The sequence below is a fragment of the Lemur catta genome, chromosome 14, assembly GCF_020740605.2.
Source record: "Lemur catta isolate mLemCat1 chromosome 14, mLemCat1.pri, whole genome shotgun sequence".
NCBI classification, from domain to species: domain Eukaryota; kingdom Metazoa; phylum Chordata; class Mammalia; order Primates; family Lemuridae; genus Lemur; species Lemur catta.
The window spans coordinates 45123201-45148370 of NC_059141.1; the positions used below are offsets into that span (position 1 = coordinate 45123201).

Here is a 25170-nt window from a genome sequence, read left to right on the forward strand (position 1 = left end):
TATTTATTTTATTTCATAATGCATGCATGAGTACATGAGTATATGAAGAAACAAAAGCTCAATAAATCTTTGACTTCTTTATCCATTTTCCTGGCTTTCATTTCACTGAATTTAGTTTTTTCTTCAAACTATTTACTTCCAAAATAATTTCCCAGGTAGTTTTAGTATCTGCTTAAACTGAAAAGTCAATACCTTTATGAAATACCTTACATGAAATAATTTAGTATATATTCAAGATCACATATTGGTGAACCATAAAAACATTTTGTAATTCCAAAATAGTTAAAATAAATTATTCTGAGGACAGCTTTAAATGAATTCCATACATATGAGAATTGTGATAAAAATAATTTTAATGTTCAAAGGACAAAAGAATACACTTAGTGTGCTCATTCCTACAAATCATTTGCTTCCATTTTTGTTTCCATTTTTCTTACAGACTATCAATTCTGTCAAATTACATATATGATGGAACCATTTTTTGAAGTTTAGTTTTCCCCTGTGAAACACAGGAAACATTCTCTTCAGATAATGATTAAATATAGAGTTTTCACTGTGTTTTCCTAAGGAAAACCAAGCATTAATTTCTCCATTCTAAAACATTCAATTGCTAAAAATATCTAATTCAAAACTCTGAATGTTTTAGCCTCCAGAATAGTGGAATTGTGATGGTCCTTTTCATTATTTGTTTTCTTTTGTTGTTGTTATAGACAGACAAAAAAATATCTGAAGCCAGTAAAAATTCCATAAATTAGCCTTTATGATGTAAGTGCTATATTAATAGTAAAGGCAGAATCTAAAAGAGTAAACATAATAATTTGGAAGTGCAGAGTGAGCTCCCATGGAGAAAGTAAAATTACTAAACAGCTACTCTGCCATTATATGAACAACGGAAGGCATTCTCACATTTTAAGTGCCATGATAATTTCAATGAGAGCGATAACTAACATTTATATAGCTGCATCCAACTGACCAGTGTCACCAAGCAGGAAAGACTTGGCTAATGAGTTTGTAACAGCCAAGGTACGGGCACTGAGATAAATTCTCATCCACAGTCAAGGAATATGGTCACAAAATGTAAATATGAAGATTGCCTTTGAGGTGAATGCTTACTCAAAATGAAGGATGGAGAGGCAAATATCTATAGTCAAAGTAGAGCATTCAACAGAGGTCAAAAACTTAGAGAAAGTAAGAGAGAGGTTTATTAGAGAGAGGATCAAACTCTCCCTCTTTCTTTCTCTTCTCTGGGGGGGGGGGGTGTGTGTGTGTGTGTGTGTGTGTGTGTGTGTGTGTGTGTGTGTGTGTGTGTGTGTGTGTGTGTGTGTGTGTGTGTGTGTGTGTGTGTCTCAAATGAAAAGTGGCTTAAGCAACTACAAACAAGAGTAGCAAGAATTGACTGTCTCTTTGAAGCTCCCTCCCTTTATAACATCTCCTGATACAAACACACACTTGGTCATTAGAGAAAATGGGTGAAATGCACAATCTGAAGCCTAAGCAAAGACAGAAGGCGGCAGTGGTTGGATTGAAGCAGGGTTGAGATTTTGTGTCATATGGGCGTGAGAGACATAGAGATAAAGAATTTCATGAGATAGGAGTTAAAATATGGGCAAAGGGGGTTAGCCAAATAAGAAAATAAGTAAAGGGAAATGCGGTTGTATAAATTGGGGAGAAAATGAAAGGAATTGAAACGAGGCATGATGAAGTCGAGAATAAGGCATTAATATTTTTTTTGGAGTAAGAGAGTTAGACATAGGAGTGGAAATTTAAAATTTCATGTATGGGAAAAAAATCCTTTGTGCAGAATATATTCATCAAAATCCTGTAGAAGAGCAAATAAACCCAAACTGTTCTAATTAAGAGTTCTTGAAACACAGCAAAAATAAGGCTGATAATATTAAATTATTTTCACAAATCCCCATCCACTGGAATATCTGTGTGTGCGTATGCATGTGTGTTTTAAAACAGTTATTTTTAAACTCATTACACTACTAGTTTAGGATACAGATCATTACAAATTGCTTTTTTTCCAATGAAATAAACATTTTGTTTTTACGTATAAAATTAATTCAATATTATGTTTACAATTATATACTTATCACTATCCCAAAGAAATGGTCATCAATTAAACTTCTGAGGAACTGACTGTACAAATTGACAATGGCTGGACTATATATGACAATAGAGCTTTGACCCACAACCTCTGTAGCAACCAGTCCCAGAAGCTAAATCACAGTCTCTGTAACAATTGACCCAGAATGGACAGGACTTGGTCAATGACAGCCAGCTTGCCTCTATTTGCCCCAGCTCCCAACCCAGTAACAATCAGAGAAAGCCAAATGTGCTCCTCAAATCAGTCACGTAAGATGTCCTGCTTTCTAGTTAGCCTGCTCTAGCTTCCCTATGTCAACAATCTCCAATCAGAAAATACTTGTCTTTTATTTTTTTTAAAGCTTTCTCTCTTTCTTGCCTGCCCTTGAGACTCTGACAAAAGCAAGTGATGGTGGCTGACTCCTTTGCAAGGTCTGAATAAATAGTTGCTGTGTATTCTCATTCTCAATCTCTTTGTTTATTCCCACATTTCTAAATGTTTAGTCTCCTATGCTTTAAGAAAATGCATAATTTAACTCTACCACTTTAAATCTCTGCAGATTCACACAATACAGAACTGTTCTGTCACTTAGAAACTCATATAGCCATTTCACCAAATTCTTTGATAAATTTACTACAGAGATCAGAAATTGAAATGCCAGATTTCAGGTAAGAGTATTTTGGGTCTCCTATTTAATTCTGATAAACAATTACTGAGATGTCATTTAAGCTGAATTTTTGCCCATTACTTATCACGTTAGAATATATGTACATTTGTATCATGTAAAAATAACTGGAAGATGGAATTATTTTCCTTTATAACTATTTCTACTTGGCATTACTAAATAATGTTTCTAGTAATTCAAGACTCCATAAAGTAAACTGATTCTTTATAGGGAGAATATTCATGGAAAAGGCAATGATAATAGCTTATAATTATTCTAACACACTGTCCAACAAGAAAAAAAAGCCATCATAGAGTGAAGCAAAAATAACTCTTTCTCCCAGATATATTTAGTTAAAACATAAAATGAATGTTTTCTTAACGTTGCAAATTCAAAAGCCAGACATGTTTTTCAAAATTTTAAATGATATACATATCCCATATTTTTTAATTATTTGCTAGAAATTTGTGTGTATTTACCACACGTGACAAAGAGAATTAAGTAGTCTTATTAAGTAAAGCAAAAAATAAATTTATCTGCCTTTATAGTTTAAATCATAAGACACAGACTGTTTCTAAGAGGGAAAAACATAAAACTTACCAATATTTTTTATTCCCTTTGCTATGTGGGCTGCAACATTTAAATTGCTATTGTTGTTAACACATTATATTAGGATATAACCACTTCACCTAGAAAGCAAAATGAGCCATGTGCAAAGAGATTTCTTATTTAACAAACAAAAGGATGTGAGGCACAGAACACATACATTTTATACATTCCAACTATACTTCCAGAAAGATTTAATTCTGAAAACCTAGCTGAAGAGAGTCCAGGTGAGTTTCCACCCTTCCCTCTGCTCATTTTTTAGTCCATCTCTCAGAGTTGTGTCTTGGAAAAGGCAAGTGGGGCAGAAATGTCTCATAAATATAAGCTCATTTCCAGTGGGAGGTCTGCACAGGCTAAGGAACAAATTCAACCCCACCTCCCATTCTAGTTCTTTATTCACCATCACTCTGCAGCTGCCACACCCAAGGACTATTTTTTTGTTTGTTTGTTTCTTTAATTTCAGAATATTACAGGGATACAAATGTTTTGGTTACATGGATTGCTTTTGTACTGCTTGGGTCAAAGTTATAAGTGTGTCCATCACCCAGATAATGTACATTGTACCAGTTTGGTATGATTTCACGGATCCCCTCTTCCCCACTCCCACCTGCATGATTTTCATTGAGTTTTACATCCATCTGTGCATATGAGTGCTGATCAGTTAGTTCCAATTTAATAGTGAGTACATGTGGTATTTGTTTTTCCATTCTTGTGATCCTTCACTAAGCAGAATGGCCTCCAGTTCCATCCAGATTGTTGCAAAAGGTATTAATTCATTTTTTTATGGCTGAGTAGTACTCCATGGTGTACATATACCACATTTTGTTAATCCACTCATGAACTGATGGGCACTTGGGTTGATTCCACATCTTTGTGATTGTGAATTGTGCTGCAATAAACATTCAAGTGCAAGTGTCTTTTTGGTAAAATGACTTTTTTTTTTCTCCCATGGAGTAAATAACCAGTAGTAGTAGGATTGCTGGATCAAATGGTAGGTCTACTTTTAATTCTTTGAGGAATCTCCATACTATTTTCCATAGAGGTCGCACTAGTTTTCAGTCCCACCAACAGCATATAAGTGTTCCTTTCTTTCTGCACCCACACTAGCATCTATTGTTTGAGGATTTTTTGATAAAATCCATTCTCACTGGAGTTAGGCAATATGTCATTGTGCTTTGATTTGCATTTCTTTGATGATTAGTGACATTGAGCACTTTTTCATATGTTTATTGTCCTTTCAAGGATTCCCACTGTTACAACTGCTATTCAACATAATGCTGGAAATCCTAGCCAGAGCAAACAGACAAGAGAAGGAAATTAAGGGTATCCAAATGGGGAAAGATGAGGTCAAACTACCTCTATTTTCTGATAATAGGCTCTTATATCTAGAAAACCCCAAAGATTCTGCCAAGGGACTACTGGAATTGATAAAAGAATTCAGCAAAGTCTCATGCTACAAAATCAATGTACAAAAATCAGTAACATTTCTACATACCAACAACAGTCAAGCTGAGAATCAAATCAAAGACTCAATACTTTTCACAATTGCTACAAAGAAAATAAAATACCTAGGAATATATTTAACCAAAGAGGTGACAGAGCTTTACAAAGAGAACTACCAATCACTGAGGACAGAAATTGCAGATGATATAAACCAATGGAAAACCATACCATGCTCATGAGTCGGCAGAATAAACATTGTTAAAATGTCCATACTACCCAAAGTGACATATAGATTCAATAAAACCACCATCAAAATACCAACATAATTTTTCACTGATCTAGAAAAAATAATTCTATGGTTTGTTTTGGAACCTGAAAATAGCCCAAATAGCCAAAGTAACTTTAAGTGAAACGAACAAATCTGGAGGCATCACTTTACCAGACTTTAAGCTATACTACAAGGTTATAGTAACCAAAGCAGCATTGTACTGGCACAAAAATAGAGACATAGACCAATGCAGCAGAACAGAGAACTGAGATCTAAGACCATTCACATATTGCCAGGTGATTTTTGACAAAGTAAATCAGCAATATACGCTGGGGAAAAGAATCCCTATTCAATAAATGGTGCTGGGAAAATTGGATAGCCACGTGTAGAAGATTGAAACAGGATCCATATCTCTCACTACTTACAAAAATTAATCCAAGATCGATCACAGACTTAAATATAAGACATGATACCATAAGAATTCTAGAAAAAAATGTTAGAAAAACTCTTCTAGATATCAGTCTAGGCAAAGAATTTATGAAGAAGACTCCAAGGGCAATCACAGCAACAACAAAAATTAATAAATGGGACTTGACCCAATTGAAAAGCTTATGCACAGCCAAGGAAACAATCAACAGAGCAAATAGACAACCTACAGAATGGGAAAAAATATTCACATACTGTACATTTGATAAAGGGCTAATAACCAGTATCTACAAAGAGCTCAAGCAAATCAACCAGTAAGAAAAAAATCAACCAACCCCATTAAAAAGTGGGCAAAAGACATGAACAGAATCTTTTCAAAAGAATATATATTAATGGCCAAGAACTCTTTATTTACCACGAACCAAACATTACCTCTACATGAGTTTTTATGAAGGCTGTTTTGTTTCCCTTCAGTTTGACAAACTTCAAAGCATCTCCTCCATTGCCCTGTCAGATCTTAGGCTCTCCTAGACCTCAGGAAAACTGGGAGCTTAATGCTTCACAGCAAACCCCTTTTGATCCACATATCCCTGCATATTCTAGGTTAACTCTTTATGTTTAAAATGAGTAGAGTGGGAAAATACCTGGCTCATTTGCACACAGGTAGGCTTAGCTAGCTGGCTTACCAAGATTCTGAGAATACACTTAGGAATATTATAGAAATATAAAACTAAAAGAATTGCTGGTTGTGATATTAAGTAACAAGATAAGCTAGTCCAGCCCTTTTGGAAAATCAGCATATAATATTTCTCTTAAGTAACTAAACAAAATTAAAAAAAACAAAGTTTTATTCTTCCCATGCTTATTATACTTATTGTTGGGCTTATATTATGATACTAATTGACATTTTTCAAGTTGTGATATTTTAGGGGCATTGAAATAACCTTGTGATTGTACACATTTGATGCAGGAAGATTGGCCCATTACCAGAAGAGTGACATCTGTTAGCAAATAGACAATTCAGACTTATAAATTATCAAAATAAAATTATTTTTCTTATTAATATAATAAATATTGATCCTCAAAATTTCAGAGGAAAGGAAAAGGAAGAAATTAGCCCCATGTTGATAAAGGAAATTGGCATCCACACTGATTTGGCAGACAATCCATTTTCTGCAGCCATTTCTCTCTAGTTCTCTTCAGGTTATCATTCTCATAAACACAGAATTGTGTCATTAGAATACAATCAAAAATGAAGACAATCTGATAATGCAGGCCCTTTCCATTCTTCCATTGTCTGTTCAATAGAGTAATAGAGACACTTCATTCAATACCTGTCATAGTCTGAGATACCAGGTTATAACTAGACCCAGATGAGAAAATCTTGGGAATCTTTACTTTCACTATTTAAAGATCAGCTCCTAGCAACATTCTACATTCCTTTGAGAGCTGAATCTCTGCCATCAGTTTGTCCACTCCTACCCATTATCTTTCCTTTAGATCTTTTTCTTTCCCCGTCTTCTTTGCTGCCCACCTTCTTGCCCTCCTCAGTTCTTCATTCATTTTATTTCATGCTGCTCTGGCTCAAAATTTTCCACTTCAGGTATTGTATATACTTAAAACCAAGGACAGCATCTCATATTTGGTAGATTCTCAATAAATGATCCAATGGAAATTCTAGAAAAACCTATAAATTTTGTAAATTAACACCTATTTTTTTCAAGTAAAAACTGATATCACATTGTATCTTAAAATATAAAATTTCATGAGAATGGGGACACCACTCTGGCCTATCTTTGAATAAATATAATAGTTTCAAGAATATTAGTGCTTAGAACAATATTACTTTCCTTTAGGTATTTTCAATTTTATAACTTTAATAATATTAACACTAAAAGAGGCACAGTCTTAGAAATATTTTTTCTTACAAAGATAAAATTACTGGTTTGTATTTCTTATTTGAGAAAGTTATTTTTTGCCTTTTACTCCATAATTTTTCTGCAACCTGTAAGAAAATGCATCCCGGGTGATCACATATGATTATTAAATATATGGAAAGTTATACCTGTCTTCTGCTCAGACAGGGGGAAAGAATTAAATTATCTCAAGTATTATGTAAGTATCAAAATGTGAAAATTGGGCCGGGCGCGGTGGCTCACGCCTGTAATCCTAGCACTCTGGGAGGCCGAGGTGGGTGGATAGCTCGAGGTCAGGAGTTCGAGACCAGCCTGAGTGAGACCCCATCTCTACTAAAAATAGAAAGAAATTATCTGGCCAACTAAAAATATATATAGCAAAAAAAAAAATTAGCCGGGCATGGTGGCACATGCCTGTAGTCCCAGCTACTCGGGAGGCTGAGGCAGTAGGATCGCTTAAGCCCAGGAGTGTGAGGTTGCTGTGAGCTAGGCTGACGCCACGGCACTCACTCTAGCCTGGGCAACAAAGTGAGATTCTGTCTCAAAAAAAAAAAAAAAAAATGTGAAAATTGTTTAAGTTTGGAGTCAAGATCCTGTTTGAACAGAATTTACCTGAGGGGAGAGAAGGGAAGGAAGTCATATTTATTTAAAAAAATTAATATACAATCTAATATCTAAATAGCATAAAGAGAAAACTTTCACAACCCTAATAAATCCTACTGGGCTTCCAGGTTAAGATGGTAGATTGACAAATGAGTCTACTTTTGCTCCTTTTCCAAATCTTGCTAAAACTGCAGATGAGTCTGTCTGTTTGTTTTCTAAAGACCCAAACTCACTAGGATGGGGAGAACTGAATGGGGAAGCGACAACAACAAGAAACATTAGAAAATTCAAAAGCAGATGATAAGCGGTAAATGACATAGCCAATCCAAGAAAGTCAGAGTTCAAACCAGCAGTGGGGAAAACTAACAATCATGTTAATTTTATACAGAAAAATCCATGTATGACTGGAATTGGGGATGAACGGAGGGACTGAACAAGGCAGTTTGATCCCCTCCCCTATTCCACACTACTGAATATTTACCCCTCTCTCACCCCAGCAAAATTCTAGAGATTATTTTCTAAAGAGGTTAAAATAGCCTTTGCATTGGTGGTCTTTTAGACACATTTAAGGGGTGGGGTATATTTTACTGACAACAAGGGGATTAAACAAATGTGGAGATACTTAATTAAAAATGTGAAGACTCCCAGTCACCCTACCCTCCACCCCTCTGCTCCCAGATCCTTGCCTTCCAGGAAGAAATTTGAAAGATGCTTCTCTAGAAAAGTAATTAGTGCAAGAAGAAAGGGTTGCTTCCTCTCACAGGTCTTAAATCCTTAACTTTAATTCTAGACAGTACCAGAAGATGAATAAAAGGAATGCTGAGTTGTTAGAGGATGCCACAGGCTCCATGTTAATAATGTAACACAGTTTACGTGACTTTAAGGATGGCCTTTCTCCAAGGACAAATCATGTTTTGAAACCATAAAGCCTGACTGCTCTGCCTGGCATAGCAGGAGGTAGTGACGGAGATGCCTTGCTGTACTGGGAACTGTGCACAAACAACGAGAGTAAAACATGTTCCACGTCTTCAGTTTAGGCTAGAAGTGCCAAATGGTCTTCATGCCACGGGGCACCTGCCAAGGCTCAGAAATGTCTACATCAAGTTTTACAGAAGTAATTTTTCCAACTCCTGTATTTTCTACGAATTTGTTAAGTTTCTATTAGTCTATATAACAATTTCCAAAGCCTGTCTAATTATGTGAATCTCTATGGCCAGACCCACACCTCAGGTCTAGTATGTGCTAGCAGTCCCATCCAAAAGTGCTTGTCACTCTTCCCTTATATCATTCCTATTTCTATTATGCCCCTACCATAATCCTTGAATAGTTCCCTATTCACAGGGTACACACTTGTATTGCCCATATTCTGAAGCTGGACCAACTCCCATCCAAAACCAATTTCCCTTGTGTGTCCTTGAGCTATTTAACTGACCTCTATTTTTTTAACAATAAAATGGAGAATATAATAATCAAATTGTCCTGGGGACAAAAAATGAGAAAACATCTCTATTTATTAGGGTGTAGTATAAGTAGTGAGTACTCATCAAAGTTTAGCTATGATGATGCTTCTTACGAATAAAGCAGTATTTGAAAGATATGAGAAAACAGAGTATTTAGTGGCACTTCAGAAGAGATAGAAAATGTACTATTTTTCCTGTTATTATTTTTAACTATACAGCTATTTAAAAATCTATATGTGGGATACAGCATGGACTACTACCACATGGGTGTCTCCTGCTGGCAAATGCTGCATGCCAGCTGTGACCCCCGTCTCACAGGTCCCACTACAGATAAGCTACAACACCTGCAATGAAACAAATGTGACCTAGGTGGAACCAAGGAATAGACTATATATAAAACTGCCAAATTTAACCCTCAGAAAAACATTATAGTGTCTGAGGAAAAACTCTTAAAGCAGAAATGGGAGTAAAATGGAAGTAAAAAATAGTTTTCATCCATTTGAAGACAATTGGAGATTCATCACAGTCTATATGAACTGAAATTTAGCTCATTCTGAGTTCAGTGCAAGCACAAGAGATTATGAGTCTAATTTCAGCTTTACTACCCCACCTTTTGTTGTATTTTTAACACACAATATTCCTGTTTCGTGGATGCCTTTGACAGTGACTCCCATAGGTTGTGAGAATGCCGAGCTCTTTAGATTTTGCAAAACAAGAAGTGTGTCTATTTTCTAATGAGTATCACTCTATGGAGTCATAAATACTCTTCTAACACCCTTGCTGCAGCTTATGATAACCTCAAATTTCCTGATTTAGCAGAATCTTTTTTTGAGTCACTTCAAAGTACATCACCACTAAGATATCAATTCCTTGGGGAGGAAGACACATGTAAAGCAGGAAATACTGCAATGACGTCTGTAACTTCACCATCTGTCAGGTGACATGCTCTGACTTTTACATCTTGTTCTACTTCCCGATGCCATTTCCCTTCTTTCCCAGTCTGGACCCAGTCAGTCATTTTGATACCTTCTTTCTAGTAGTTTCAATTCTGCTGCAAATTCCTTTCCAATGAAAGATTAGAAATACACATACATTCCTAGTTAACTGCCCCTTATATATACATACATACACATATTACATATCCATATATATAGTAAATATACATATATTCCCAGTTGACTATCTTTTATATATCTAGGCCTATTTCTCTACCCAATTTATCATTCCATTTTTGTCTTCTCAATCCTGCTAATATTTCACAGATAGCACTATCCAGCAAATAGAGGCTATTAGGCATTTACTCCTCAAATCTTCCATTTATTTATATATTTCCCTACTCCTTTAGAGAGAAAGAGAGATTTCCTCCTCTTTCCCATGGTTCCTAGAGAAAGGAGTTCCTTTATGCTTCTAGGTTAAATGATAGATTTTTTTTGTCATTTGTACTTATCTCGATTATTATACTTACCTTTAAAAATATACTGAGCTTACTATATCTACATACTAGAAATACTGATAATTTAGATTTCATTTATAACATTATTGCAATTTTTACATTCATTCTATATTTTATTGTCATTTTTTTCTCATTTTTTTAACTTATTTATCCCTTCTACATTAATTTCATCTACTGATATGAAAATTAGAATCTTGAATTCTACTTCCATTATTGTAAAGATCCCTTGGAAATTTAAAAATGCATTAGATAATTCTCTTTGCAGCAACGTATGGCATTAATACTTTTAACTTCTTCCTGAACATTTTAGGCCATTTTAACTCTGATCTCCAGCCTTTACATAATCTCTGTGTAGGGTGATGGCTTCAAATAGTCTTTTTGTTGTCACTGTTGCTGTTCTATCAAGGCTTATTTGAATGCACCAACAATATTTTCTAATTTTTTTCTCACTATTGCTTATTGCATCTTAATTTTTCTTTTGGAGTAATATTTCCAATTGTGCTATTTAAAATCCATCAGTTTAATAGGTTATAGACTTGGGATCTCTATTTCTTAAAGGTCACCTGAATTTGACCAAGACCCCAGAGAAAAGATCCTTTAAGCTAGTCCATGGAAGTATTTCCAGTTGCCTTTTAGAGGCACAACTCTAGGCTTTTCCAAGGATCTTAGTTCCAGCTCCCCTGACTATATGTCTCTTCTTAATGCCCTATGGGCATTAAAATTAAAATCTTAGTGTTCAACATTTAAGATCTACAAATGGGGGTGGCTAACAAGAGCTTAAGCTTATGCTTACCCCCTGTTTTTCCTTTAATTTTTTTATTTTAGGGGTACAAATGGTTTTTTTTTTATTTCAGCTTATTATGAGGAAACAAAAGTTCAGGTTATATATATTGCCCATGCCACCCCATCCCCCCAAGTCAGGCAGAAGGGAGGGGGGAGGAGGGCATGGGTATATTCACAGCTAATGGGTGCAGTGCTCACCCTCTGGGGGATGGACATGCTTGAAGCTCTGACTCTGGTGGGGCAAAGGCAATGTAAGCTAAACATTTGTACCTCCATAATATGCTGAAATAAAAAAAATAAAAATTAAAAAAAAGTGAAAAGTTCTCTAAAGTTCCTAATTTCAATCCCATGTAATTTTAATCTTTTTCCCTATAGTTGGTATTTTAAAATGCCAAATCCTAGACCTTTTTTCAGCATTTTAGCTCTTAATGTTAGGTATTCTTGTTTTGATTCAATTTTCTTCTGTGTTTATTTGTTATGTCTTTTCTCCATGGAGTGTTTTATTCATCTTAATCCCTGCTCTCCAGATCCACAGGGTTATGGCAGTGGCAGAATACCAGCAGTAGCTTTGTTGTAATTTGTTGTCTATTTCTCTAGTTAAAGATAATTTGAAATTCACACTATTCTTTATATCTAAGTAATGTTGAAATCTGGCATCATGTAAGGCTTTTTTGGCTCTTTCTTGGCATTACCTTTTTAAGTTTGTGTGGAGTGATTTAAATTTAGCCAACTGCCACTATCCTAAGAGCCAACATAAAACCAAATTACATATATTTTCAAAAATGATTATATATTTATTATAGAGCATCAACAATGTACAGAAGGTTAAAAATTATAATTAAATTATCCACAATCCAACTACTAAAACATAGTTACCATCTACTACCATTGCAGTGTAGTTTTGTTTCCTATACACAGACATATGCATGTCTATGTTATATATGCCTATATTATATACGCATGTGATTATATGTGTGGAGAAAACAGAGAGTCAGAGCAAGAGAGAGACAGAGAAAGAAACAGAGACAGAGAAAGAAATTTCTCAGAATCCTCATCTACAGAAACTGAGCCCTGGGTCAAAGTTGAAATATTCTGCTGTGTATGAAAAGGAATGAGAAGGCATTTTGAATATATTGGCTGGGATTGGAAAAATGGCAAGACCTAAGAAGGAAAAACAGAAATGCCTACCTAAAAAGATATCCTTTATGAAATTCTATGTATAATATATTGTAAATTTAATTTTCTTACTTTCCAATGAAATCTGCAGCAAAATCTTCACTGCCCACAGTCTTTGGAAAGCAGATTTTCTTTCACAAGAATACAAAGTAGAACTGAGTTCTGCTATAAAGAGTAAGTTTGGTATAAAACAAAACAAAGGAGAAATACCCATAGGAGAACAGCCATACAGCCATATATATGCTATAAAATTTGGGCAATTTTTTTCCCTTTTCATTAAATATTCTTCCCTTCATTAAATACTCTTAAAATTCTTGACTTTATTTTCTGTAGACTCTTCTTCACGTGGCAGGCTGTCATTACTTTAATCATTCCACTTATTCTATTATTTTGAATAATTCTGTAGTTATATAAAGAGTTTATCATTTCAGATTACTCCTTGGAATAGATTCCCCGAAGTGCAACATAGATACAGATACAGACGGTATACATATCAAAGGTTTATAAAGGTTTTCAGTTTACACATATTGTCAAATTCCTATAAGGCTTATGCCATTTATGCTTTCACCACCATACTTTGTACCGACTAGTTTAAAAGTTGTGGCCAATTTTATAGATTTAAAAAGTAGCTTATTCTAATTTTTTAGGTTAAATGTTTTACAAATATTCATTGGTCATATTTTTCATGGGGAAAAGTTGTTGAATAATCTGCTCATATACTTTGTCCATTATTCTACTAGGATATTAATTTATATATTTAATTTTACAATGTCTGCAAGTATTCTTTACATATAAGTGAAATCACATTTTTGTTATTTTTATGTTTACCCCGTTATCTATTTACTTTTCAGTATTGTTTAGGACATTCAATTGCTGTAAAGAATTGAAGGTGCAGACCCGGGGAGGTGGGGGGGGGGAGGGGATGGAGGTATGACTACATGATGAGTGCCAGGTGCACTGTCTGGAGAATGAGAACGGACGCGCTTGGGACTCTGACTCGGGGGGATGGGTGGGACATGGAAAATGTATATAACCTAAACTTATGTACCCCCATGATGAGCTGAAATAAAAAATATATATATATATTAAAAAAAAAAAAAAGAATTTTTAAAATAGTTCAATTTAATAATCCTTTTTAATGGGTTCTTTCTTTGTGTATAATTCTTTAGAAACTTTTTCCCAATCAGTGAAAGATTCATGTACCTTTTCACCTTTAATTATGATTTTTAAATTAACATGTATTCCATTTAGGATATAATATATGGTGATATAAATGAATGGTTTCCTAATTGATACTTGGTCTGCTCCAGGGTATCCTTCTGTTCTGTGGTTTTTATAATGACACCAAGACTAAATTATTTTAATTGTTATAGTTTAGTATATTTTAGTATCTGGTAAGGCAAGCACTATGTATTTCATTGCTTTTTGGCTAGCTCTATAAAATGACATTTTAAAACTATTACAAACTTTTTTATTACTTCTGGAATATACATACAATGTATGATTAATTCACGGCTATCATTAAGTCATTGTAATTTCAAATACAGCTAGTGGCTATCTCAGGAGCAACAGACACCACTAATCCTGATTATACTACAAATCACTATAACCAAAATTATGTAGCTATAGAAATCAACCATTAGGATAGCCGCAATAGTAGCATAACTTGGTTTACCGATTTCTTTGTGAAAACATGCTAATATGACACACAGAGCAGATTCCTGAGGAAAGCAAAGGTGAGAGAGTATAAAGTCATGTCTAAAATAATTCCTTGGCAGTTTATGAGAAACTCTGCCACATTTACTTATTTATAAAAATCTCTAGAACTACACACCCACAACATTCTCATTCTATATTATTTACTTCCCCCTACCACTTGATTTTTGGCAAGTGCCACTCTGAGAAACTTGAGGTTTCAAGAATACGACCAATGTTTCTAACCATTATAAATATTGCACATCATTTTTCACATAATTACCTTGTGAAGTCTGTCATCTCCATCATGATCATACACATCTTCTTGGCCAGAACAATGATATCGTTGCTTGTATCATCCCATATCTCAATCTCAGCATCCAGCTTGCTTTTTACTTTCTTGAAATCAGCAACTTGCTCAGCAATCTTTTCTTTTTCTGCCTCAGGCAGTTGAGTCATCTTAGCCTAAAACATGTAATAATTAGATTTAAAATCATTCCACTATGTCGAAAACATTTCAGGAAGAAGTGGACATTATCGAATACTCATAAAACTTGCTTATTTAAAATCAGACACATTTCACAGATTCAGTCATTTAATCAAAACTTTCCATTTTTAAATTTTCACAAAAATCTGTTAATTTCTAATTATTTGCACTAGAACTATGTTAAATTTGAGAATAAAAATGTAGAATTTGGTGTCTGAGCATACTTAAATCTGCTTTGGAAAATAAATATACGCCTTTGCAAATTTCTAATGTACTAAAATTTTAAATTAATTCAAATTTAGTGTAATACATCACATTTGTTAGAAAAGTGAATACAAAAAGGTAGAAATATAGCATAATTTGACTTGAAATGAGACCATGTCTACCTGTGTATGTATGTATATACATAATATAGATCTTCATATAAATGCTGAATATACATTGGTAAGTAATAACAGTATACATTTAAAAATCATATGTATATAAACAAGAACAAAATAATAAAGATGTGTGTATATTTTTTGCACATAAACAAATTCAGGTATATATGTGTGTATAAATGGTTATGAGGAAAGTGTAAGCATATTAGGGGCAGGATTGATTATGGACAGCTGTCCCTAATTAGCATACTGTGTCTTGAGGTGCTATTCTCCCCTGCACAGTAAATCTTAATCTTTGTTAGCATGATATTATTCTTTGGATGTGTCATATTTTGAACAGTATGCAAATTGTCTTCCAGTTGCAATCTGGTATGCAGCATTGATAGAAAATCATCTATACCACTAAACTACTATATTCACAACCTTAGCACTGGGGACCTATGAGTTTTTGTCAAAAAAAAAAAAAAAATCTTGAAGTAAATGTGATTCGATAATCTCAAGGCCATAAAATTTCAAGAGCCTCACCATGAAATTGTATTGTCTTTCAGTTATATTCTAATAGTAGAATAAGTATATAGGTCTCAGAGGAAGCATTTTAAAAAAGATAACTCATGTAAGTGGAATTTACTTATTAGATTATTCACATAGAATGTATGATACCTACAATACCTATGTTTTCCCAGATGCTAGTCTCTAGCCTATAAATGGAGAAATAAGAAGAAATCACTTCAAAAGCTTTTCAATATTCTGGATATTAGGTCCAGAATACTGAAAACATACTTTCTTGAATCAATAGTATACAATAGCAATAAAGCTTACATATATGAATAAAGGAATTAAAAGAATGGTCAATGAAAAATCCAACCAAAATATAAAACATTAAAGAATCAATATCAATTGTCTGACATTTATTCTCTATTTATGATATGCCTAACTCAGGGTCTAAAATAAATTGGTAATTATAAAAATCTAAAGATTAGTCATGTCTCAATTTTAACATAGTAGAGAAAATAAAAAATGGTGCTTTCTGATTTGAAGCTTTCTTTATTTCAACAGATTTAAGGGGTACACGTTTTTTGTTACATGGATGCATTATATAATGCTGATGTCAGGGCTTTTAGTGTACCCAACACCAAAACAGTGTACATTGTACTCAATATGTGGTTTTTTTAATCCTTCACCCCCCTTCCACCCTCAAGCCTTCTTAGTTTTCAAGGCGCATTACACCTCTTTATGACCATTATATATGAACCTCATTTAGCTTCTCGTTACAAGTGAGAACATGTATTTGTTTTTACATTCCCAAGATACTTCACTTAGAATAATAGTCTCCAGTTCCATCCAAGTTGCTGAAAAAGATATTTCATTCCTTTTTCTGGCTGAGTAGTATTCCACGTCCTCCACTGCATACACATACCACATTTTCTTTATCCATTCATCAGTTCATGGGCACTTAGGTTGATTCCACATCTTTGCAATTGTGAATTGTACTGTAATAAACATTTAGGTGGAGGTGTCTTTTTTATATAATGACTTCTTTTCCTTTGGGTAGATACCCAGCAGTGGGATTGATGGATTGAATGGTAGGTCTACTTTAAGTTCTTTGAGGTATCTCCATACTATTTTCAATAGAGGTTGTACTAGTGTACATTCCTACCAACAGTGTATAAGCATTCCCTTTTCACTCTATCCATCTCAACATCTGTTATTTTTTGACTTTTTAATAATGGCCACTTTGACAGGGGTGATATCTCATTGGCTTTTTAATCCATATTTCCCTGATGATTAGTGATGTCAAGAATGTCTTCATATGTTTCATGGCCATTTAGCTCTTCTTTTGAAAAAAAATCTGTTCATGTCTTTTGCCCATTTCTTTATGGAGTTGTTTTTTTTTTTTTTTTTTTTTTTAACCTTGCTGATTTGTTTGAGTTCTTTGTAGATTCTGGATATTAGTCCTTTGTCAGATGTATAGTTTGCGAATATTTTCTCTCATTCTGTAGATTATTTACTCTGTTGATTATTTCCTTTACTGTACAGAAACTTTTTAGTTTAATTAGGTCTCATTTATTTATTTATTTTTTTTTATATATATATTTTTTTTATTTCAGCTCATCATGGGGGTACATAAGTTTAGGTTATATATTTATTTATTTTTGTGGTTACTGTATTTGCTTTTGAGGTCTTAGTCATAAGTTCTTTGAAATTTTCTTTAAATGTCATAGTGTAATGCTTGACATATATTGACTGCTCAAAAATTATAACTATTTCTTATTCAATAAGAAAATTATCAAAATGCATTCAAACATCTGATACAAACTTTTTCATTTTATTAATTTTATTTATTTTGAAGAATTTTATTAAGCTGCACGAGACTAGATTTTTTTTTTTTTTTTTTTGAGACAGAGTCTCGCTCTGTTGCCTGGGCTAGAGTGAGTGCCGTGGCATCAGTCTAGCTCACAGCAACTTCAAACTCCTGGGCTTAAGCAATCCTACTGCCTCAGCCTCCCGAGTAGCTGGGACTACAGACATGTGCCACCATGCCCAGCTAATTTTTTTTTTCTATATATATATTTTAGTTGGCCAGATAATTTCTTTCTATTCTTTTTAGTAGAGACGGGGTCTCGCTCTTGCTCAGGCTGGTCTCGAACTCCTGACCTTGAGCGATCCACCCACCTCGGCCTCCCAGAGTGCTAGGATTACAGGCGTGAGCCACCGCACCCGGCTGAGACTAGATTTTTAATTGATGAGCTAAAGTGCTCTTCCTTAGCATCTAAAAATAGCTTGTAGTTTCTTCTCTCCGGAAATGTGCCCTATGCGATGTGATAAAGAGAAGAACAACTTTTACTACTTCTGGCATATGGCAAGGCACGCAAATGAAGACACAGATCACTACTTCTGAAATGAAAAGTAATATGCAAGCACGTTAAGTAAATTATAAGCTACCAACCCATTAAAATGGCTCAAAAATAGAAATGAGTTTCTTCCATCTTGACTCCTGGTCATTATCATTCTCTTTATTCTCATAAAAAGTATTTAAACTTTCAAATAATAATAGCTATAGATTGGTTCCACTATATATAGGGCTTCTTTTTACATTTTATATCTCGGGTAATAAATTTATGACACTTTCTAATGAGTAAAGCTGAAGTATACAGTGATATATTATGAAAAATTATTTACTATTCTCACAATAAAGTTTAAATTATTCAAGAGGTGATCTGGTTAAGTTTATTCCAAGTTCTGTTACTTGGAATGCCACTGATTTCCAATATGACCTTGAGGAAGTCACTTAACCCTCCTAAGCTTCCACATACACAAAATGACAATAATTGCAACTGCTATCCACCTGACATGCAGGGAAGAGAGTCGATTATCGGATAACATTGAGACTGACCCTGTCGCGGAGAGGGAGCTCATCAGTTGCACTCGATTTCCTTAATAACATCTCAACTCACATGGTGAATTACAATCAACAGATGTTTACCTCTGACAAGATAAGGGCCGAAAGTTAGGCAATAGTTTGAAATATCAAAAATTCTAGAGAATTCTGGTCCTTTTTCACAGAGAAACAACAATATCAACAAAACATTAAGTTATTGATTCCATACAGAATGTTTTAATTGCACCTATGAATGATTTATTATATACCATCAATCAATTTCAATCACTATGAAAATTTCAAAATAGGATTTAAGAGAATAATTCCTTATTGAATTATTTTGTGCAAAGTAAGCAAAGAAACTAAGGTAAAAGAATAAGGCAAGTCAGATAGGTAGAATCTCTGATTTATATCACCAGGTGGCTATCTGTCTAGGCTTCTGCTCAGATCTATAGCACAGAACTCTGATATAAATAACTGTCAATGTCTTTTTGAATCACTGCCATCTGAATGAGATTATATTTTGTGTCTATTGATCTTGGGATCTGTTACTAAAGACAAGGAAAATAGCTAACACATATATGCCAGACACTCTTGCAGGCACCAAACATACATATAACTTCAATCTTCATGGCAGCCCTATGAGGTAAGTATTATTACTGTCCTAATTTTATAAACAGGGAAGTTGAATCTCTCTGAAAGGTTAAGTGACTTACTCAAGATTACAGAGTTAGTCAATGATAGAATCAGGATGCAAATCATAAGGTCTGGCTCTAGAGTCTTTGTTCTATCACCAAGCCAACAAACATGAGTAATAGAGCCCACAATATACCAAAATATCCACATTCTCTTTGATGGCATTTCTCTATCACTTTCCACCTTTGAATGTAATTGTTCTCCAAAGTATAGTCACCTATCTTTTAGAATCTAAGTTTCCTCCTCTGTAAACCAGATAACAATGATAGTACCTCACAGGTTGCTTTGGAGATCAAATGGTATAATATATATGAACACATTTTTAAGTTACTAAGTGATATTAACTGTCAACTGTTACTTACACTAATAGATACCATTCTGCACTCAGTGAGCCTCAGAATTACATTTCTAATGTTATCCTCTATTTTTCAAGCAAAAACTGTATTCTCCCATTAGCCTATTAGGCATTTTCAAGTATATACTTGACTATTTCAACTCTAAAATTGTCAGCAGAATTTTTTTGTAAAGGTCACAATAGTAATATATGCTTTGCAACCCATACTATACCACTCTGTCATGTTACTCAAGTCTTCTCTTGTAATGCAAGAGCAGTCATAAATACCAGGTAAAAAATATTAGTATGGCCCTGTTCCAATCAAACTTTACTATGTACAATGAAATTTGAATTTCACATAATTTTCCTGTGCCACAAATATTCTTATTATATCTGATTACATCTATTCTGAATTTTTTTCAACAATTAAAAAATATAAAAATCATCCTTAGCACATAGTCTGTACAAAAACAAGCAGGAGGCCAGAGTTGACCTGTTCACTGTAGTTTGCCAAAACCTGCTCTAAAATTTTCCTATGACCAGGGTACACAGAATTTCTTAATTCCCACCCTCCCCATCTTCATTATCCTTAAATTGTTTACAGCATCGAAATTACTAAGTTGTCCTAGAAATTCTTCCTTCTCTTGCCTTCTTTTATACTAATTTCTCTTGGCCTTGGCTTCCCCTTATATCCAGTTGTTCTTACTCAAAGTCCTCCAAATCCCCTCATCTCCCAAAAGGCATCTCCCCCAAGAATCTTTGCTGACCCTCTTAACTTTCTTCATTATCTTGTCCCTTAGCACACTCATCTACTTTCTTTTTTCTTTAATTTTTACATTGATAAATAAAATTGTATGTACTTACTGTGTACAATATGGTGTTCTAAAGTATATACATATATACACATTGTGGAATAAACAATATTATTCAGCCATGAAAAAGAATGAAATCCGTCATTTGTGACAACATGGATGAGCCCGGAGGATATTATGTTAAGTGAAATAAAGCAAGCACAGAGAGACAAATACTGCATGATATTATTTATATGTGAAATCTAAAAAAGTTGATGTCACAGAAGTAGAAAGTAGAATAGTGGATTCTAGGAGAGGAGTGAGGGGAGGGGTTGAGGAGATGTTGATCAAAGGATATAAAATGTTAGGAGGAATATGTACAAGATATCTATCGTACAACATGGTGACTAGTGAATAATATATTGTAGTCTTGAAAAATGCTGAGAGTAAATATGAAGTGTTTTCACTGCAAAAATGATACCTCTATGAGGTAGCCAGATTTAGTCATTCCACAATGTGTATATACCTCAGCTACTTCTGTGACTTCAACCATCAATGCTATGAAGATGACTCCCCAACCTCTCCAGCCCTGACTTTTCTCCTTTCCAGTACTGTGTTGAGTAAATATCCGCTAACATGTTAGGAACACTTGATCACAGAATGATGAAAATCAAACTCAGCCAAATCAGTTCTCCTCTTGATACTCATGTTTCTCCATGACACTACCTGCCTGCCGGCCTTGAAATTTCATTTAAAAAAAAAATTCTTCCCTTTTCTTTATCTATCCTATTCTGTTAGGGACAAAGCTTGCTATTTTATCCTTCATACATTTAGCAGGTCCATCTCCTTCTATGTATTCTCATTACTGTGGTCAAAATTCTGGTCTTGATTTTCTCTTTTGTTAACCCATTTTTTAGTGCTACTGTTTGATTCAATCTCTCTGAATTTGATAGACTGTGCAATTCTTCAGCTAAAAAAAGCCATCTATGTCTTCTTACCAAATAAAGAATACGAGTTTCTCAAATGCCACATTATACTTAATTAAAACAGATAATTCATACATAAAAATGCCCAAACCTTAAATGGACAGCTGAAACTATTTTCAGAAACTGAGCAAATCCACGTACCTAGCACCCAAATCAGGAAAGCCTACTTCTGTCTTCTAGTCACTATTTCCTAAGAACAATCACTATCTTGATTTCTAAAACTACGTATTTGCCTATTTTTTAATCTTATAAGAAATAGAATCATAGCACATGTACCCTTGTGTCTGGCTTTTTATGTTCAATATTTATGTATTTGAAATGCATCTGTACTACTGCATGTAGTTATATTCTGCTTATTCTCATTGCTCCATACAGATATTATTTTACAGTACAAATATATACTATTTATCTGTTTTTCTATACATGATCTTTTTGGAATTATTCCATTTTGGTCATTATTAATAACGAATATTCTTAGACTTTTCTTTGGGTGTATTTCTCTTGAGTATATATCTACGAGTAGAATGACTATGTCACAGGGATCTCAATAACCTTTTGTCCCTACCAGCTTTTCAATTTCATTCTACCTTCCTTCTACATGCTGTACCCTCAAACTAAGCTAAGGCATTTGCTGTTGCAGGTAAATATCTTGGGATATTGTCCATTAATTATTTTGCTCATCTTCTTTCTTTCCCCTATCTCGGTTGGTCCAAACTTAATCATATTTCAGGGCCAAACTTATGTAGTGTATACCCCTTTCTTCATTCTCTAGCTGTATGTAATTATTCTTTTAAAACTTTTAAAACATGCTGCCGGTTCTTCCCTCCAGACATTCATATTGTTTTCTCTTGTAGTCTAATCACTTGTGAATACAAATATCTTATCTCACTAGAGAAAAGGTCTTTGAAAACAGAATCATCTTTCTCAATAAATAGTGATAATATATATTTTTATTTGTGATTTTTTTTGGTATGCTTTTTTCATTTTGTCTCCTTCCCCTAGAATATAAGTTCCCTGAAAGTAAGGACATATTGAATGATAAATGTTTATGATTGTTAATAGAAACAGTCAAGAGCGAAAGAAGAGGCTCCTGTGCCTAAAATTTTATAGCTCTGATCTTGTATTTTTCTTTGTCACCTACATTTAGACAAATGCTAAGCTTCTACTCAAGAGAATCTCAAACTCATTTCTCTTATGCATTTTCCTATTTGCTTTCAAACTCAGTTCCTCATTATTCCTTCAAGACAATATTAACAGCACAATTAATCTTTTTTCTTCTTCCTTTAATCTGCTTTTTAATTTCATTATGCTTATTACTACTGCATAAAACATTGATATGCTTATATTCATCTATTTAAAAACTTTAAGTGATTTCCATTACCCTTTAAAGAAAGATAAAAAGAAAAAAGAAAAGAAAAAAGTGGTGTTATAGAAAAAGGCAGAAATTATTGTCCTATAGACTTCCATTCAAAATTTAGTTCTACCAAATATTAGACAGCAAGTAAGCTAATCATTCTAAACTTCAGTTTTATTATATGTTGTGATAATAAATTTATACAGAGGTTTTGTGAAAATGAGAGTTATGTCTGCAAACAATAATACCTGGAATATATTAAGGACTTAGTAAATGGTGCTTATAATTAATGTATACAAGTGCTTTATCTTGGCTTCCAAGACTTTCTACAATATTGGGGAGAAAGATAACTAAAATATTCAACTAGCTTATGACACAGAGCCTAGGCAAGAACCAAATGAAATATTTTGAGTAAATCCATTCCATAAGTTATAAACCCTATAGAAATATATGGCCATTATAATTTATCCATGAAACTAGATGAAATATAGAAATAGTACTTCATAAATAAGTAATCTTCAATTACGATTTTTTAAATTTTATGGATATTAAGGAATTTCTAATTAATTCATATCAGTCATATGGATGAGTAGCTAGAACCCAACATTCAAAATCAACTGTTTTTCACCCAGATAGTATGCATGGGCACACTTATATCTTTGACTCAAACTCTACAAAAGCAAATTATGTAACCAAAACTTGTATAGCCCCATAATATGCTGAAATTAAAAAAATTAAAAAAAAACCCTTCCAGGAAAAAAAAATCAAATGTTTTATAAACTTTAAAAATATATGTATATTATACATATGTAGATATTAGAAAAATATTTCTAAAAGGATAATTCTTACCTCCAGAGTATCTCAAATTTAATAGTGACATGTATGTGTTTTTAAAATAAGCCTAGAAACATTTGGTAAATGGATGTATTTTTAATACATCAAAAGTATAAATAGTAGAACATCTTGATGGAATTTAGAAAATCTGAAGTGCTGCTGGCAAAAATTCAACCTAATTAAAATTTTGAGAACAAATTTGTAAAAAAAATTTATGCATTGATATCTTAAGTGTACTAAATTATAATTTTAAACATATTCCTGAGAATTCCTTAACACGGTTTTATATAACATTTTTTAAAATAACATTTAGTAATTGGAATTGGACTTTGCTTTAAGGAATGATAAACATTTCTATATTGTTATGTACAGACTTCTAAATCAGACTTATATAAAAATATTATCTTTAATGAGTTTTTAGTTTCCTCATCTGTCAAAAAATAATACTCTAAGTAGCCAATGGGTTACTCACAGGTGTAAAACTGTGTCATTTTATTATAAAACTTCATAGTCTTCAGGGCCTGAGTCTAAACAGTTAACTATTAAATTATCAGACCTATTTGATTATCTGTGTCCTAAAGACAATACTAATGGTAATTAAAATGTTTCCCACATGCTAGTCACTCTTCTAAGCACTTTTAAAAATTATCCCATTTAAATAATAATATTTTGAGGAAGATTTTAGTAATACCCATATGTCACAATCATGAAAATTAGGTCTAGAGGGGATTTTTTTATTTGCATGTCTCTTATACATGAAGGAGACCCTCTCCAACTTTTCCTTTCTTTTACATCAAAAATAGTTATGTTTTATTTGTGAGCCCAGTCTGTATCCTGGTTCTAGGAAAAAATAAATGCTGCAAAGGACATCTCGGAGACGAGTGAAAAAATCTGAATAGTAACTGGATATCAAGAAATATTAGGAAGTTTATCATTAATTTTCATCCGTGTGGTGATCATATTGTGGTTTTATAAGAATGTTTATTATTTTGGGATATACCAGCTGAAATATTTAGTATAAAATGTTATGATATTTCCAATTACTTTAAAGTGATTGAGAAAAAAATTACAGCTATGGCACTACGTTAAAAATGTTATGTCTAGGTCATGGGACTATGGATGGACATTGTACTAGTGTTTAAACTTTTCTGTACATTTAAATTTTTTCACAATAACAAAAATCAAAAATAAATAATTGCATCATTTTGTAGAGGTAGAAGAGATTTTATATGCCATATAATCTATTCTCTTACCCCCAAACATCATTCTATCTGTACGATTTGTGACCAAGAATGCTTCCACCTCTCTTTGGACTTTCCAGAAGGGCTAATTCTGGATTATCTGGGA

The 25170-nt window shown here is 33.6% G+C and overlaps 1 protein-coding gene across 1 annotated transcript in view; it reads right to left on the reverse strand.

Annotated features, from left to right (window-relative positions):
* The window catches only part of CTNNA3 (catenin alpha 3), a 1449816-nt gene that overhangs the window by 98701 nt on the left and 1325945 nt on the right, over positions 1 to 25170 (reverse strand). Inside the window, exon 15 of the mRNA XM_045568380.1 lies at positions 14866 to 15047. Within this exon, the coding sequence (XP_045424336.1) occupies positions 14866 to 15047 (182 nt within the window). The remainder of the gene's footprint in view (positions 1 to 14865; positions 15048 to 25170) is intronic.